The sequence below is a fragment of the Miniopterus natalensis genome, chromosome 2 (genome assembly GCF_054644295.1).
Source record: "Miniopterus natalensis isolate mMinNat1 chromosome 2, mMinNat1.hap1, whole genome shotgun sequence".
Taxonomy (NCBI): Eukaryota; Metazoa; Chordata; class Mammalia; order Chiroptera; family Miniopteridae; genus Miniopterus; species Miniopterus natalensis.
In genome coordinates, this window is record NC_142082.1 from 160724082 (window position 1) to 160742263 (window position 18182).

General features: G+C 35.3%; 1 protein-coding gene across 3 annotated transcripts in view; it reads right to left on the bottom strand.

Annotated features, from left to right (window-relative positions):
- PIK3C2G (phosphatidylinositol-4-phosphate 3-kinase catalytic subunit type 2 gamma) overlaps positions 1-18182 on the bottom strand; it is a 233360-nt gene that overhangs the window by 195902 nt on the left and 19276 nt on the right. For all 3 annotated transcript variants that reach the window (XM_016197493.2, XM_016197491.2, XM_087813943.1), the window contains exons 5-6: positions 5179-5281; positions 727-797 (exon numbers count right to left, since the gene is read on the bottom strand). In XM_016197493.2, coding sequence (XP_016052979.2) covers positions 727-797; positions 5179-5281 — 174 coding nt within the window. The remainder of the gene's footprint in view (positions 1-726; positions 798-5178; positions 5282-18182) is intronic.

Consider the following 18182-nt stretch of genomic DNA (forward strand, 5'->3'; position numbering starts at 1 on the left):
ATGCAAAATGTATAAGAGCTCCATGAAGTGATAGTTATGAAAAACAATTTTAACTTCTTTTTACATCAGGCTTTTTTTAAGAGGTTTAATACGTATGCCTCCCGCACCCCATTATTTGCTCATTCAACTTAGAACAACATTCATTGCAGATAAACCTGTACTGTACCACTGGTCTCTTCTCCCGCCTTAGCTTCACAGTTAGGTCTTATTTTTCAGATAATACATGCACACACTTAGATATCGAAATCGATTCGGATATGTTCATTTGCCGTGACTTGAGTTTTCCAATTTGAACCTACACTCTTCTGTTTATGATATACTAAGTATTTTCAGAGATTTCCAGACAGGAGTTTAAAGCATGAAACAGTGACTTTCAAAGTATGAAGATGTAGTTATAGAGAGAGCTTAGTGATACATGCAAACTCAAATTCACAAAAATCAATGAGGAAAAAAAACATTTGAAAATGTAATAACCGGCAGCAGAGATATTTTAAAATGAATGTTAGATTGTTCTGGAAGGTGTTAGCAGCTCTTCAAATGTATCGAATAGCTGTGAGGAATAGATAATTATTAACAGAATTTGCCAAAAGGAGGTATCTATTAAAATACAATAGCTTCCAAGGTACTAGTGACAGGACTTTTTTACAGTCACCTGAGAAATAGTGTGATTTAGCACTTGAGAACTCAGTCTGAAGGTAGTCTTGGAATAGAAAGAAAATGTCTTACCTGGATATTTTCCAAATATGCATAAATTCAAGAAGTTGGTTCAGAAAAAACTGACTGTGGTCATCTTCATGCTGTAGACAGCAGGATATATTAATATTTATAGAGTGAACAGGAATGAGTGCTGGATAAAAATAGGTCTGGAACTTCCTGCTGGCATTTAATTCACCTCATTGATAACCCTCATTCATCATCCTAATACTTTGTTTTAAAGACCTTACAAGACTCTCCTTAACTGTATAAGCAATCTCTACCAAAGTAAAACCGAGAGCTGAGCTTTAGTTGAAGATAAACCCCAAGGACAGTTGAAGGACATCCTGAAGTCACCAAGGTCAAACAATTTCTCCTGGGCGGAAGGCCATTTTCAGACACCTTGTACACACGTGTGCATTTTCTTTGCATTTAGGCCACAGGCGCCATGGGGGTGTTAAGACCTGACAGCTTGCCAGGCTGGCCACAGACACAGAATGAATCCCTTCATTTTCAGCTTCACATCTTGCTGCCAAGCTGGTTAAGAGAACTTCCATTTCATGAACATTAAAATGTGCTAATGATTTACACTACTGATAGGTATAGATCCCAGGAGTTATCAGTGATCAATGATTATGATCATTCTCCCAAGATGAGCAGGAACTACTCACCGTAAAACAACAGTCCTCTGACCCATGTGCGGCTCGCAGGGTCGCACCCTGACTCCTTGGTCAGCTCTTGCAAACCCTGCGCAAGTCTGCAGAGAATGCAACGGACGCCATCGCCACTGCACCGTTTCACCGCACGGTGGCGCTAAGCTTAGGAGCGGAGGGAGTCCCTCAGTGCTGCGGTGCATGCAATCTTATATGTCAATGCACACACAATCTATTTTTAAAAACTTCCTATTAGAGTTTCTGACAGAAGGAAAACCTTTATATGGCTTAAGGTCAAAGGTAAATTAATTTTTATATAGGGTTGTTTTGGGAAGAAGGAGAGGAAGCTAAGTTACATAGAATCAGGTCATCACTAGAACTAGAAGTTACATAGAATCAGGTCATCACTATTAAAAAGAAACACTTTGTAGAAATGCTAAGGGACCTGAAAATATGAGGCTTTCTCTCTAGGAATTTACATCTAGAGTCAGTGGGATGACTAAATTTGAAAGTGTGATAGTGGTAAGACATTTCCCCCCCTGCAATAGGAAATGCTAAACTTTAGGCATGGAAAGGAGAGTAAGAAGAGAAGAAAAATAAAAAGTGAAAACTGGAGCCAAAAAAGAGATAGTAAGATCTGAACTGTAATATTTGGTACTTGAATTCTTTCAGAAGTTGAAACCAAAGCAAGCATATAAATAACATGACTTATTTGCATATTTTTGTATACCATAGTAACATTCATTTTCTAAACACTTTACTTGCCTTCCCGAGACACTTTTTTGGAGGAAGGAGTTGACCTTTGTAATATTGTAACTTAGAAGAAAACATTTTTATTTAAAGCATCTCAAAAAGCCGGAGGAAAATTTTGAGCAGTTGTCCATGGAATATATATCATGTACTTTACTTTCCTCCAAAGCTGAAGGCCATACCTTCACCTTAAGGAAAAAGCTAAAGCTTTTTTTTTTTTTACACAAAAATATTTTGCTGTAAATGTTCTGTGAATATTTCCTTGAGCTAGAAAGGAATCTTGAATTTATTATTAATATCTACAATGCTGGCAATGCTTTTGATCAAAATTAAGAAGACAGAGGGAGAACACTTTTTTTTTTTTTAGAAAAGACAATCATTCACATCACATCAAGATGGGGATTTTGAAATTTGGAAATCTAGAATGATTTCTAAAGACTGTCAACCTGTTTTATAAATAATCTCATGGAATAAGAGTTAAATTCCCAAATTTATTATGATACAAGCAAGTTTAAAAAAGAAAGGCATCTGGGATGAATTGAGCTTTGCAATGCCTTTTAGAATTCTGAAATATCTACTGAAAGGCAATACTGTCAATACAATGAATAGAATGATAATAATCATTGTATTCTTAACATAATATAAAAGAATATTATCAAGCCAAGTTTATGTTGTTTTACTAGAGAGAAAATTTTTTTAATAATATTTTCCTTACACCTACAATTATGAAAATTACAGTGAATTTTGACAGCGCTTTAAAAACAGAATGAAAGGAGAACATTCATGGTTTCCTTATCATATAGTTTAATAGAAAAAGACTAAAATATCATATAGCCTCATACCCTAATTTTATGAAATCAATAACTAATACTTATATAGACCTGACTAAGTGCAGGAACTGATTTAAGCTCTTCTTTTATCTTTCCTAATAGAACTCCTATAGTAACCGTATCAGGTAAGTACTATAATTATTCACATTTCTAAATGAGAAAAAGCTCAGGTGCAGAGAACTTAATAATATGTCCAAGAGCAGACATTTGAATTTGGCAGTGCGAATCCAGAATCTCTGCTTTTAAGCATGATGGCAATTACTAAATTTAACACTCCTTATTTCTTATGGTCAGAGCTAAACCTATATGCTCTAGGATTTATATATAAATATAATTACCACCACTAGTCCTCCATATTCATTGTAGGAAATAATGATTCATGAGTTGAGCCTTGATGCATACAAAAAGAACCACGTGACTTAATTCCCACTATGATCCAAATGACAGTGTGAAGAGCAGACGTTTCTTGACAACTATAGCTTTAAACCCAGAAATGCCTAGATGCTTCTCCCTGGGTATAACAGGGGCTATGACAACTCAGAGGTGCTTGATTGGCTGTCATTAAGATACAGTGAGCTCTGTGACCAGACCAGCTTTACTCCAGTCTCATCTCCCTTATTTACTAGCTGCAAGACACTGAGCCATTCAAACAATCTTTTAAAGTACTTTTATTTAAAAAAGGAAAATAAGAGTAATTGTTTTTATTTATTTATTTATTTATTTATTATTTATTTATTTATTTATTTTTGCTCTTGAGCTATTGTGAACTGATACATGTAAAGCACTGATAACAGTGCCTGGCACTTAATACAATTATCACTGAACACCTATTATGCCCCAGACATTGGGGTGTGTATAGATGTGGAAAACAAAATAAGACAAAGGAAAATATATATAAAGCTAGAATTTTGACCGATTGTTCTGAAACTCACATCTAAAACTCCTGAGTAAGTTGCTAGCGTAAGATATGGGCTATGAAGTCTCATTGACTGGGCTCAGCCCGTGCTCCTCTGCTCACCAGTTTTATGAACATGATCTGGGGAAAGTCATGGAGCTCCCTGTGATTCATTTCCTTATTTTTAATAGTATTTACCACATAGAATTATCATAAAGACTCAATGCAATAAAAATGTTCAAATCCAGACATAAAATATATGGAATTATATGGATTTAAGAATAAACCTCAATTTACAGGTAACTGAAATGTTAGTGATCTGTGAATTTTTACCAATGAGATAACTTTTTTTTAGCAACATGCAGCTTCTAAACAAGAGTAGAACTTAAAATCATATATTTTCTCTCTTCCTCGGTGTTGAAATGAAACATGATGATTTCAGCGTTTTTGTCAACGTTGAGGAGACTGTGAAAACTTTCAGGTTTATTAATACTGAGGGTATTAGTTGTACTTTATAATGTTTCTTTGTAGAGATTTCAGATGCAGAGCCCTGGAGCTGTCAACACTGGCTAAACAACTCTCTTTTGGCCTCATTATGTTATATTGCACATAGATATATTGCAACCTAATGTACCATCTGACACTTTTCATGATGAAACACCTCCAACTAGGAAAAAAAAGAGTAATGCACTGGAAATCTGTTATTTGATGTAAATGACAGGGTGCTGGGATTTTTGCTTAAAGTAGGTAATTGGAATATTCTACAGATAAAAACTGCCAACATTATCAAAGTTCACTGCATACTGTGCATTTTGGGTTTGAAGTAACTCAAGACCTCACAAGAAATAAAACTGATATCTAACAGAATGAAACTATGTCACTAAAGCACAGTAATTTCTTTCTAGGTAGGTAGTTTTATTATATATTATGAATATTAGTATGTCCTGATTTAAACTGTGTTGACAAAGACATAAACAGTCTTCAAGTAGAACAAGTTATGTTTCTTCTCTCCCTTCAATGATTTCTCTTTCACATTTTTTATTACATTAACTTTCTAGTGTATTCATTGATGGTTTGAAATGATAACCTTAATAAGTTTTTCATAAGTGGTTTTTCCAATAGATCCATTCATTTGTTATTACACTCAGGTTGTAGTAAAGTGTTCATGCAATTGCTTTAGTTCAAATTGTTAACAGGCATATAGGTAAATATTTCATTATGTTTTAATAAATATACTCAAATGAACATATATTCATTTAATTATGTAATTAGAAATTGGTAACAATTCATAAAGATGGGAATATTGTCCTTAAAATGATCAGTTTGCACATTAAAACCAACAGAAAGAAGGTCTTACCTTTCGAGATAATTTTCCCAGAGCTTCCCTATTTTTCTGCAGATGAAGTTGAATAACAGGTTTATCTTTCTGAAATATTTTGTGGCTCCCCAAAGAGTAATCACTGAAGGACAAAAAAATGAACAATCATTTCCTCCCATAACACCTACAAGGATTTGTTTTCCTCTCTGATTTCATTTCCTTATATTTTTGGAGCTTATTTTGATAAGTACTCTTAGTGTTATGTGTTTCATATTCATTTTAAAATGACACGATGTTACAATTATCTTAAAATGCATTGTTAGAAAATGATTAGATGCCCTTTAGAGTGGTTATAATAAATTATAAAAAAGGATATTTTACATATTCAACGTTGGCTTGGCCCAGCCATCTCAAAACTGGGGACAGCATGCTTTCAGATGATCTAATCGATGCCGCGAAGTGGATGTGGGGGCCAGGGGACCAGAGCAGCAGAGTGGTAGGGGGAAGCGCCATGGGCTTTAGAGACAGATGGACGAGCTCCGTAACCATATGCAGGTCCATTAAACTATCTGAAACTCAGTATTTTCCTCTTTAGAGTTGGGGTATTAATGTCTACATCAGAGGCTTGCCAAGCAGTTAAACAGAAAAAATATCCCTTCATATTTCAGAAGTTTCTAATGGTGTAGTATGTGTTCCTTTTCTCTCTCTCTCTCTCTCTCTCTCTCTGCTTGCTTCTCTCTCTGTGTAAATACGTGTAAATATTTGCTCATCACAGATTAATTGATGAGCACCTTGAATGAGTGATTTACAATGTATGTCTGATTCCTATTCTTTTCAATGAAAGGCTTTTACTTTACTATGTGTTCTACAGCTTTGAATTTTGATCTCTCTAGTAATTCTGAATCATTAAAAAGGACCAATTGTGTTAATGTATACTTTGCTTAAGAATTTCAGTTAAATATATGAAGGCTATCAGGGGAAAATGTATATTAAAATTTTAGGGCCCTTAAGGTGATATATTCATTTATTTGGAAAATTCACTAAATACAGTCTCAAAAAATGTTTACACATTTTAACAGTGGATAGCTCAATTATAAAATGTACTTTAATAAACACTGCCCTTATAATTATTCAAAGGGTGTGTTATGTTTTTTGGGACACCCTGTATTTGGGACCACCTATTTCCAACAATGTCAGAAAAATAAACATTATTGTTGATATCTATTAAATTCTCTGTAAATGTTTTTATTTTGGCAATTATTATTATTATTTTTTTTAAGAAAGCCCAATACCTATCGACTCACCCAAATGGTAAAAGTTTACACATGTTCCATGCCCCATTTCCATTTGTGTGTGTGTATGTATGGTAGGGACTGCATAATTTTCAGATATCAGGTAATTATTAGATTTTAGAAGGATTTTTTTCCTGTAATTTTTCTCTTTTTAAAAAAGTTACATTATAGGAACATATTCTCTCAGAAAAATTTGAATTATACTAAACTGGACAAAACAAAACAAATAAGAAAAATTCTCTTTCTCTTTTTTAAGAATAACAATTAGCAACAGTTTATGGCACTTTTTTTTTTTTTTTTTTTTGTAAGCTGAAAGAAATAGCTAAGCACACACATATATTTCTGTTAAAAATGAGATTCTTTTAGCTGTGTCTCTAGCCTGTAGCTAAATTTCGTTTTACTCATTTTGTGAGACTTTGCCTTTTAATCAGAAAATTCAAACTATTCCACTCATAGCAATACTTTTGCCATGTTATTGTAGGTTTATATTAACCATATGGTATTTAAAATTATTTTCCTTCATTCTTTGGGACTAAGACTTCTTTGAGTCACTCTACCTTTAGAGGATTGGGAGAATTGAGAGATAAATATATTTTTAATCTTGCCATGCTTACCTAATTTCTAAAATAAAGTATACCTTAATATTTATTATTGCAAACTCAATTTAATAATTATTTATATCACATCCTCAAATAAAGCTTAGAGCTTATTCTATTCAGTTCTCTAACATTACCCTATAATTGCCCAAGTGAAGATCATTTAAATTTCAGTTTCAGATTCTTTTATCACTTACTTGATAAAATCAAGAATAGTAATAGGTTGGTTGATCAAAAAAGTTAGAGATAAGAATTTTAAAAATGGCATATGTCTTAAAACATTTTATCTTTAAACTAAAAATATCTACATAGTCTCTCAATAGCAAAGTTTTGATATTAGAATAAAGAAGACCTTTGAGGGAGATCCAAGGTGGTGGCAGACTGAGTGGAAGCTACACTGATACTTTCCAGGGACCAATCTGTACTTACAACTAAAACATAGAAAAACCATCCTGAAAACCAATTTCATATGAGCTGGAGAGCACCCTCATAACCAGGGGGGAAAAGTGGAGGCCTCACAGAGACTGGTAGGAACTGCGGACAGGAGAGGGCTGGCTGGGCTCCCGCAGGCAGCAGCTGAAGGTCCCGAGGGAGATCTCAGCTGTGGGGGTTCCCACTGAGGACTCTGGGGCATAAACTCCAGGCTGGGATCCCCAGCCCAGAGCACCAGAACTGGGACAAGTGCCCACATAACATCTGGCTGTGAAAAGTAGCTGGGTTTCTGTCTGCCAGGGAGAGGCAGCTGGAACTGCAGGCACCCTCTTAAAGAGCCAAAATTTCCTATGCAGCCACTCACCTTGGGCTCCGGCGGAGGGGGAGTGGAGTGGACTGGAGCTGTGTGGGGAAGAGTCTGGGGTTCTGGGCTCTGGAGAGTGAGGTCAGGGGATGCCCCTCTGGATTCCTGTGCCCACTCATTCCCTCAGACTGTGGAAGACATCTTGCTTGGGCTGTGAATTTTTGGCTTCTGCCTGAGGGGTGAAGCAATTGCCCCACCCTGCAGGAAAGCTTCTCACCCTGCCCAGAGGAGCTTCTGCAGCCTGAGGCTTTTTAAGAGACTGATAACAACCAGCTTCCCCACCCTGTGGAGCTTCTACAGCCTGAGGCTCATTAAGAGAATCAGATTAATTAGTCTGCAGGAAGAGGCAGACCTCCGAGTGCTTTGAATCTTTGCCTGATCTGCTTTGGGACCCAGGCCTTAGAAAAGCAGACCTTGGTGTGCATCTTGGTCCCAGGCAAACACACCCAGCCCCAGCGGTGGAGACTGCAACCCTAGGGTTGTTGATAGCCCCAAACAGGGTACTCAGGGCCAATCACAAACTGCATCTGACATTGGCCTGTACCAGAGACCCCCCAAAAAGACAGAGTCCTAGCAGATCTACCTAACACTTAAAAACAAACCCAAAAAAGTAGCCAAAATGGGGAGACCAAACAACAAGCCCCAAATGAAAGAACAAGAGAAGTCTCCAGAAAAAGAGCCAAATGAAATGGAGATAAACAATCTCTGAGATATAGAGTTCAGATACTGATTGTAAAGATGCTCGGCAGCATAAAAAAAGGTATGGAAACTATGAAAAATGACCAGTCAGAAATGAAGAATGACAGCAGAAATAAAGGATACATTGGGTGGAGTGAACAGCAGGTTAGAGGAAGCAGAGGATCCAATCAGTGAGTTAGAAGATGGTATGAAAAATCACTTAATCAGGGACCCAAAAACAAAAAAACAATTAAAAAACAGGAGGACAGTCTAAGGGAGCTGTGGGACAGCATGAAATGTAACAATATTCATATCATAGGAGTACCAGAGGAGGTTGAAAGTAAGCAGAAGTTAGAGAACCTGTTTGATGAAATAATGGCAGAAAACTTCCCTAACCTGGTCAAGGAAAAAGTCACACAAGTTCAGGAGGCACAGAGAGTCCCAAGCAAGAAGAATCCAAAGAGACCCATGCCCAGACACAGCATAATTAAAATGCCAAGAATTCAAGACAAAGAGAGAATCTTAAAGGAAGCTAGAGAAAAGCAATCTGTTACCTACAGAGGAGGCCCCATAAGGCTGTCGTCTGACTTCGCATCAGAAACTCTACAGGCCATAAGGGAATGGCATGAAGTATTCAAGGTAATGCAAAACAAGGATCTGAAACCAAGACTACACTATCCAGCAAGATCATCAATCAAGATAGATGGTTAAATAAAGAGCTTCCCAGATTTAAAAAAAAAAAAAAAAGCTAAAAGATTTTATCACTACAAAACCAGCATTACAGGAAATGTTAAAGGGACTGCTATAATTAGAAATAGAAATAAAGAGAATGAGAAACATAGGCAAAAAGAACCAAAATGGCAGTAGATAAGTATCTATCAATAATAACCTTCAATGTAAATGGATTAAATGCTCCAATAAAAACATATAGGGTGGCTGAATGGATAAGAAAACATGACTCAAATATATGCTGTCTACAAGAGACATCTCCTAGGGCAAAAAAAACTAAGGAGAAAATAAACAAATGGGCCTGCATCAAAATAAAAAGCTTCTGCACAGTAAAAGAAACCATCAACAAAAGGAAAAGGGAGCCCACTATATTGGGAGAACATATTTGCCAACCACACATTGGAGAAAGGGTTAATATCCAAAATATGTACGGAACTCATACAACTTAACAAAAGGAAGACAAACAATCCAATTAAAAAAATGGGCAAAGGACCTGAATAGACACTTCTCCAAAGAGGACATACAGAGACATATGAAAAAATGCTCAACATCGCTAACCATCAGAGAGATACAAATTAAAATGACAATGAGGTATCACTTCACACCTGTCAGAATGGCTGCCATCAACAAATCAACAAACAACTTGTGCTGGCCAGGGTGTGGAGAAAGGGGAGCCCTAGGGCACTGCTGGTGGGAATGCAGACTGGGGCAGCCACTATGGAAGGCAGTATGGAGGTTCCTCAAAAGATTAAAAATTGACCTGCCATTTGACTCAGTGATTCCACTCCTAGGAATACATCCTAAGGAACCCGAAACATCAATCACAGAGAACTGATGCACCCCTATGTTAGTAGCAGCACAATTTACAATAGCTGAGGTCTGGAAACAGCCCAAGTGCCCATCAGTAGATGAGTGGATAAAAAAGCTGTGACACATTTACACCATGGAATACTATGCAGCTGTAAAAAAGAAGGACCTTTTATCCTTTGGCACAGCATGGAGGGAACTAGAAAGTATTATGCTGAGTGAAATGAGCCAGTCAGAGAAAGACAAATACCACATGCTCTCACTTATATGTGGAATATAATAAACAAAATAAATGGATGAACAAAATGGATCCAGAGACATAGAAGCATGGAACAGACTGAGGGATCTCAGAGGGAAGGCGGGGATGGGGGAGTGAGTGGGAAGAGATTAATCAAAGAACTTATATGTTTATAAGCATAACCCATGGACACAGACATTGATATGGGGAAAGCCTGGAGGTGGGATGGATGTGGGGTGGAGGGGATCAATTAAAAAAACAAAAAAACAAAAAAAAAACCACGTCAACAATTAAGTGAAAAAATAAAAAAGGAGGCCTTTGATATAAGATGAAAGATCTGTTGAAGGATCAGTTATCTCTTAATTTCCAGTTTCAGCTAATCTATCATCTATCTATCATCTATCTATCTATCTATCTATCTATCTATCTATCTATCTATCTATCTATCTATCATCTATCATCTATCATCTATCATCATCTATCATCTATCTCTATCATCTATCTATCTATCTATCTATCTATCTATCTATCTATCTATCTATCTATCTATCATCTATCTATCTATCTATCATCTATCTATCTATATCTATCATCTATCTATCAACTATCATCTATCATCACCTATCATATCTATCATATCTATAAGTCATCTATCTATCATCTATCATCACCTATCATATCTATCATATCTATATGTCATCTATTTTTCAATTATAGTTGACATACAATATCATATCAGTTTCAGGTGTACAACACAGCAATTAGACAACTACACCACATCTTACGAAGTGATCACCACAATAATTACAGTACCCATGTGGCACCATACATAGTTATCACAGTACTATTGACTGTATTTCCTATGCCGAACTTTACATTCCTGTGACTTTTTTCATAACTGGAAATTTTTATTTACCTCTTTCACCTTTTTCACCCATCTTCCACCCCTTCTCCCATCCGGCACCTGTCAGTTTGTTGTTCGTACCCATGAGTCTGTTTGAAACAGTTTAGCATCTTTAACAAAGAGCACATACTTAGGCTCGAGGGACAACATGAATGAAGATTTGGTTTTGATTTTTATAAGTTTTTTCTAACCTTTTCAATTTATTTCTTCCACATTTAATTTAGCAGTAAAATTTTTGAATGATTACCCTTTATCAATTATTCTTAAAGAATTCGACTTAATTTTTTCCTAGCAACACTAACTTTCGTTTTTGCTCTTTATACTTATTTCCTCAATCTATTTGGAATGCATTTGTTTAGTGAAAGTGATATACACTCCAATTTTAGATATTTTCTTCAACATAATAGAAACTTTCTCAAATATTCCTAATTAGTAAGAACATCTTTTCATCTCCAACCTATTTAACACATGACCAATTTTTATAAATAGCCAGTCTATTTCTGGACTCTAAGTATTCCATGAATCCATACATCTATTCTTGTGCCAATACCAAATTGCTTCAAATTATTTAATTTTATGGCATATTTTGAAGTATGAAAATGAGTGAAAGTTACCATTTGAAAACATATCTATTTTTACATGATTTCACTTCAAGGATGATTTTAAAATTAGTGTGCCAATGTTAAAGAGAAAATGTTAATATAGTGTTGATTTATATTTTACCTATGGCATTACAAGAAGAGTTGGTATTTTGATAATATTAAATCTTCCTTTCAAGGAAAAGTATATATTTCGACATGCACTCTGGTTCTCTTTTATTCTCTTGAGTAAAGTGTTAGTTTTCTCCCAAGATGTTTTATAGATTCTGTTCTATTATAAATCAAAGATTTTTCTATGGTATTTATTAGTTGGGTTATGTGTTGATTTTGCTTGTGGAATTCTGCTGTAATCCCTGAAGATTTGGTGTAATTTGCCTAAAACTACATTTTCCACTCCGCACTGCTCATTGCGCTATTATATTTTTTTACTTCTTGAGCTGATTTTGAAAATTTATCACTCCTTAGAAAATTGTCTGTTTTTATAAAGCTGTCAAGTGAATGTCCCAAGCCCCTCTTATTTTTAATATCTTTTGACATTTACTTGGGAACTCAGCAATTCTCTTGCTATTTTGTCCTACCCATGCTATTGCCCTTTTTTGTTTTATTAGGAAGTTTTGCATTAATATTTTTTCCTGTCATTTCATGAGAATTTTGTTGGACTACTAGGCAGATTTGCATTTTTATTTTAACATGCTAATCCAGTCCTGAAGATATAGAACTATCATTTCAATTAGGGGAATACCATGTATAATTTTGCATGAAGCAAGATCTCAAAAACTGGAAAGGAAGCACTGTTCTTGCCTACCTCTCTCATTTTGCAAAAAAGGACTCTGGGTTTGACAAAATAAGACCAGAGATTAGAACATAAATATTGAGAGTAAACATAGCACACTTAAAATTTATTTACAGATTCAAGTATTCCTGGTGTAAATACACATATTTCTTTTTCTAAAAGGAGAGGTGAGATGTTCTGCAAATTGTGAGCTAAAAATAATAGGCCTCATGGAAAATAAGATTGGAGAGACCACTGAAATCAATACAGGTCTCTAACCAGAGCATGCGCATGCACACACACATACACACATGCGCAAATCTTAATAAAAACATGGTTTTAAAAGACACATCTAATGTCAAAAAAAGTAAAGAAATATAGTAAATAAAAAAGGCTTTTAAAAAATGTCTTTAGCTTGGTGGGAGAGGATATAAGAAAGTTTTGATGCTGCTGAAAAATACGACGGAAAATACACAAATATTGTGGAGAATTCTGCAATAAGCTTTTTCAAGATAGAGCTTGAGGCCAAAGATAAAAAAGTGCATGTTGGGTAATTGTAACAGGTCATTATGTACAATACTGTCATCCCAGCACTTTCCTGTGCACTTTGCATTCAGCCACTGTTAATGTAAAATATTAATGTGGCCAGAAACATTTACATGTATTTAGGTGACATCTATGAATAAGCTGATTCATGCTACAGAAACATGGCATATTGCAGAAGAGATTGTATTCCCTACATCATTTCTCCAGGTATCATGTTTAAAATACTAAGCAGTCCTTTTCGTGTGTGCTAGCAGGAACAAAAGCTATTATTGAGTTAGAATTGTCACTAAATTTAAGTCTCTGATATTTAAAGGACTACAGAGCCTCCAATAACATCACACTTTCTAAGAGCTATAAACTACTATTCACCTCTTGGCTGTCACTCTATTTGGCAAAACCACCATTCTGATGAATCTGTTTTTGATGATCTAGGGCTACCCCCTCTAATGTAGTAACCACTAGACACATGTGGCTACTGAGCACTTGAAATGTGGCTGGTTTGAACTAAGATGTGCTGTCACCGAAAAATACACACTGAATTTTGAAGACTTAGCACAAAAATGTAATGTAAACCAGCTCCATATCAAATTTCTGTTTGAGGGCTCTCGGTATCAGAAAATACAGAAAGAAAGGCTACCACACCAAGAGAAGGAGAAATAAAAAATATTGTTGCTAAGATGGGTAATGTAGAGCAGGGCTTGAGCACTAAGACAACAGGCCATGATCTTACTAGGCTTACAATGTGAACATTTGAATTATCTATTTCAGATTTTACATGTCAAGTGATTTTTCTCAACCTGATAACATTTCAAATATGGATGCTTATGATATATCAAAAAGTTGTATCCCCCCCATATGTACTAGTAAATCAAAGTTCTGCACATCTATTAATTTATTCTCTCAACACGTAAAGGTGCTAGCTACTATCTTAGGAACAGTTATGAGAATGCTTGTCGTTTAAGACAAACACCAAAAGGCTGAACCCTTGCACATAATCACTCCTATTTCCTCTTCCTAAGTAGCTCATGTCATTTTAAAGTATTTCATAGCAGCATGTTTATATAAAGAGAGGTTAATGACCTTAACACCAAAAATTGATATGCAAATGCTTCAGATTTGTCCTATGGGGCAAAAAAGACATCTTAAATAATGTCCAACCTACAAATATTGACTCCCATCAGCCTAGGAATCCTTGCAAACACACTTTTATGAACATTACTCTTTCACTGGAATGAATACGTATCTTTATTTTATAGGATAACTTGGTTTAAATGTTCTTTATTCTTATGTGTAGTAAGTAGTCACAGAGATGTACTTTGAAATATTAGTTGTATATAGAAAAAAAGTATTTCAATTCGATTTTATAAATATTAAGAAGATTACTGACAGCTATTGAAAACATTTCTTTAAGAAAGCTAAGTAATTAAACTGTTTTTTAAGACTTAGACTGACTAATAAATATGATGAGTATACCAAATATTAAAATATTAATAAGACTATAGTACTCCAGAGAGCATTTAAAAATACTTATGTGTGCATGCATGTGTGCACACATATACACACATATTCCTTTGGTGTTTGCCACTTAAAAATTTCTATAATATATCTACCAGATTTTTAATTCTAGTAAGCTGTGCAGTTGACAAAAACACCCTGAATTTATGTGCAAACCGTCAGCTGTTGCTGACTCAGCACAGATAACTATAAATGATCATTTGCTTTCCTCAACCAGTGCTCCTCAAGTATATTATTTTTCTCTCAAGGGCACTATAAATAGGGAAAATTTAAGTTTACTACTTGGATAGACAAGCATAGGTTAAATTCTAAACCTAGAATTTTTACAGCCATGGGGGTTAATAGAAGGGAGTCATGGTTTTGAACAGAGACCCTCCATGAATTCCAACAGTTACTATGCAAGAGAGAATTGGACCTAAGAGATCTAAACACTTCCATCCAAATGGCCCACTTTTCTTAAGAATTCCCACCAGCCTATAAAAGGACAACCATCCCTCATTTCTCTTCACTTGAATATGGTTGCGTTCCTTTACATGTAAAGTACACAAATATGTTTTTTTTAATTCAAAAATAAAATGAAATTGACTCTACTGCAAGGGAGGTTTTATTTAAGCCTAAGAGAAAGAAATGTAGCGGTGAAGCTGGACCTTTGCATCCTTCACAAAAATATATACTATGCTGCAAGGGGGCTGGTAAGCAAATTTGTAATACAGCCAGCAACCCAGGAGATAAAAAATACAGATAATATTTTATTTCAAGTTTTCATTATTTTTTCCACAAACCTCCAGAGGAGAAACATTCTGTAGAATTTACTAATATAAAACATTCAAGAACTAAGACCAAAATAGCACATTTAAGTCTTAATAAGGTGATATTGGCTAATTTGAAACACTATGCAATTCAAATATTGTCTACATAATTACTTTATTTAAGAAAAATGGAGCACTAGGTTATTTAAACTTCAATTAACTCAAAATTGATGATGGTGGTGGGGCAGTGATTTAAGATTTCTTAGCTTTTAGAAGTAAATAACACTTTTGAGTAACAAAAATAACTTTAGAGCTGCATGTTGGCTATTTTAATTTGAGATAAAATAACATTAAATGATGTGCCTGCATTTATTAAAGATAGAAACAAAGTTAATTTTAAAATGTTGGGGAAAGTACTTTGAAGGTTTGAAAACTAAATTGAAGTAACTCAAGGTACTCTTAGTGAATGATTTATTAACAGAACATACTTTATTGTGTGTGAGAGCTCTCAAAGTTATGACATGTTCTTTCTAATGCTGTGACATGGTTCTTTTGGTGAATCATGGTGACATTATGGTTCACCTGGTGATTTTACAATTGGAAGAGCAAAGTCATGTAAAAGATAAACACACCTTAACATATTTATTGGCTCAGAGTAAGTCTAAACAGTTATAACATAGTACTGTAGATTATAATGTTGAAATACTTAGGCTGTTCTGAATGTGCTGAGAATAATCATTTGTTCAAGTTAGCTAAATTAAATACTTAATTTTATTGAAAAGAAAAAGATTCATCCCCTCCTCCCCCCCCGGAATATATATAACCCAGTTTTTACTGCAATGAATATAAACTATTACCTTAAAATTTATATACTGTAACCTAGACTTTTCCTTACTAGTTTTACTTTTACTTTGAATAAAAGGCAATTACAATTTATAATAAAACGTTTAAAGAATAAATTAATACAAATTATCACAGGATTAGCTAAAACATTTTTTTAATGATAGAAGTTTTCTTAAGAAGATTATTTAAAAATTCTAATTCTATTTAATTCCTGAAGAGGACTCTTTAACTCTAATCAATGGTATTCAACATTTTCTCTATTATGAGGGATCAGAAGACAGAAAAGAGACCCACAAGTAGACAGTCAGATCATATAAATCAATGCTGGTGATGAATAAAGAGGTAGATGCTGCCTTCATAATTTAGATTTAAGAATATATATGACAATTTCAAAGGAAGATTATTAATGACCATCTTTTTTTTTTTTACATTTTTTAGTACTCTGGATTCTAACATTCCTTGACAAAGGTCAGTTAATAATAAAGGAAAGTTTTGTTTTGCTTATTTTAAGAAAAAAAAATCAAGGATATTAAACCTGAGGCTTAACTGTAAACCCAGGTAGGATTTTCAAGAAAGATTATTCATTTCCGCCAATTCTGCACTTGTGGATTACTCCTAACAATGAAGTCATGATTTACTCAGCGAAAGCTTTAAGTGTACTAAATTTCATTGTTTCCCAATAAAATTTTTAAATTGAATTAGAGTAAGGCCAACAGCAAGATTTTTGATAGAAAAACTTAAATCACATAAGAGTAAGAAACATAAAAACATGCACTCCAAGTAAATGTTGGGCTAGATAATAAGAGAGAAAATTATGACGTAGCATTAAGTTTCATGTATTATAAACGTATTTATAAATAAAAAAAGTCATGAGACAGTTACAGGTCCAGGTGAAGGTACAGCTATTGTTACTCCCTGATGGAAATCAGGATGCAGGACCACCTCAGGAAAGGCTTTTTTTTTAACACATTGTGTACCACTCCCGAGATTTCTCGTGCTCCACCCCCCATCCGCTGAGGACCGCTCCTGAGATTTCCCGTGTTTCCCCCGCTCACGAGTTTTCTCCTTTTTCACTCGCCGTCTCTTATGGACCTTAGATGTCAACACTGTCTTGTCCACACCAAATGAAGCGATCTCATTGGCGGAAACCGTGCAGGTCAATCTATGGAAAACTCTATAACTGCAGGAACAGCTACGATGTATTTTGCTCATTCAAATGGTCTTCGTCTTCAAGTTCCTGGCGCTTTTAGAAATGCCCTCTCTCAGAAAAAGGGAGGAAACCAACGAAACCGATACACTTCCAGAAGTATTTAACGATAATTTATCAGGTATTCCTAGTGAGATCAAAGATGCGGATGACTGTTTTGACGATTCCGGAGACGAGTCTACTGATTTTACTGACAGTGAAATTATTGGACCTGTAAGGCGCAAGGTGGCGGTGCTTTCAAGTGATTCCGACACTGACGAAGCTACTGATCAGTGTTGCTCTGAAACTGACACACCACCTTCAATGTTTGAAGGTCATGCTGGGGTCACTACATTTCCGTCTCAGTGTGACTCTGTACCCTCTGTGATCGATCTCTTCTTTGGTGATGAGTTGTTTGAGATGTTGTGCAAAGAGCTGTCCAACTATCATGATCAAACCACAATGAAACGCAAAACACCATCTAGAACACTAAAGTGGTCTCCGGATACACAGAAGGACATCAAGCAATTCCTTGGCCTAATTATTCTGATGGGTCAAACAAGAAAAGACAGCTTGAAAGACTATTGGTCAGCAGATCCTCTGATATGTACCCCTATATTTCCACAGACAAGGAGCAAATATGGACATTCTGGCATTTCAATGATAACGCCAAAATGGACAGTCGCTCGGGGAGACTTTTCAAGATCCAACCTGTGCTGGATTATTTCCTGCATAAATTTCGAACAATATACAAACCAAAGCAACAGTTGTCTTTGGACGAGGAAATGATTCC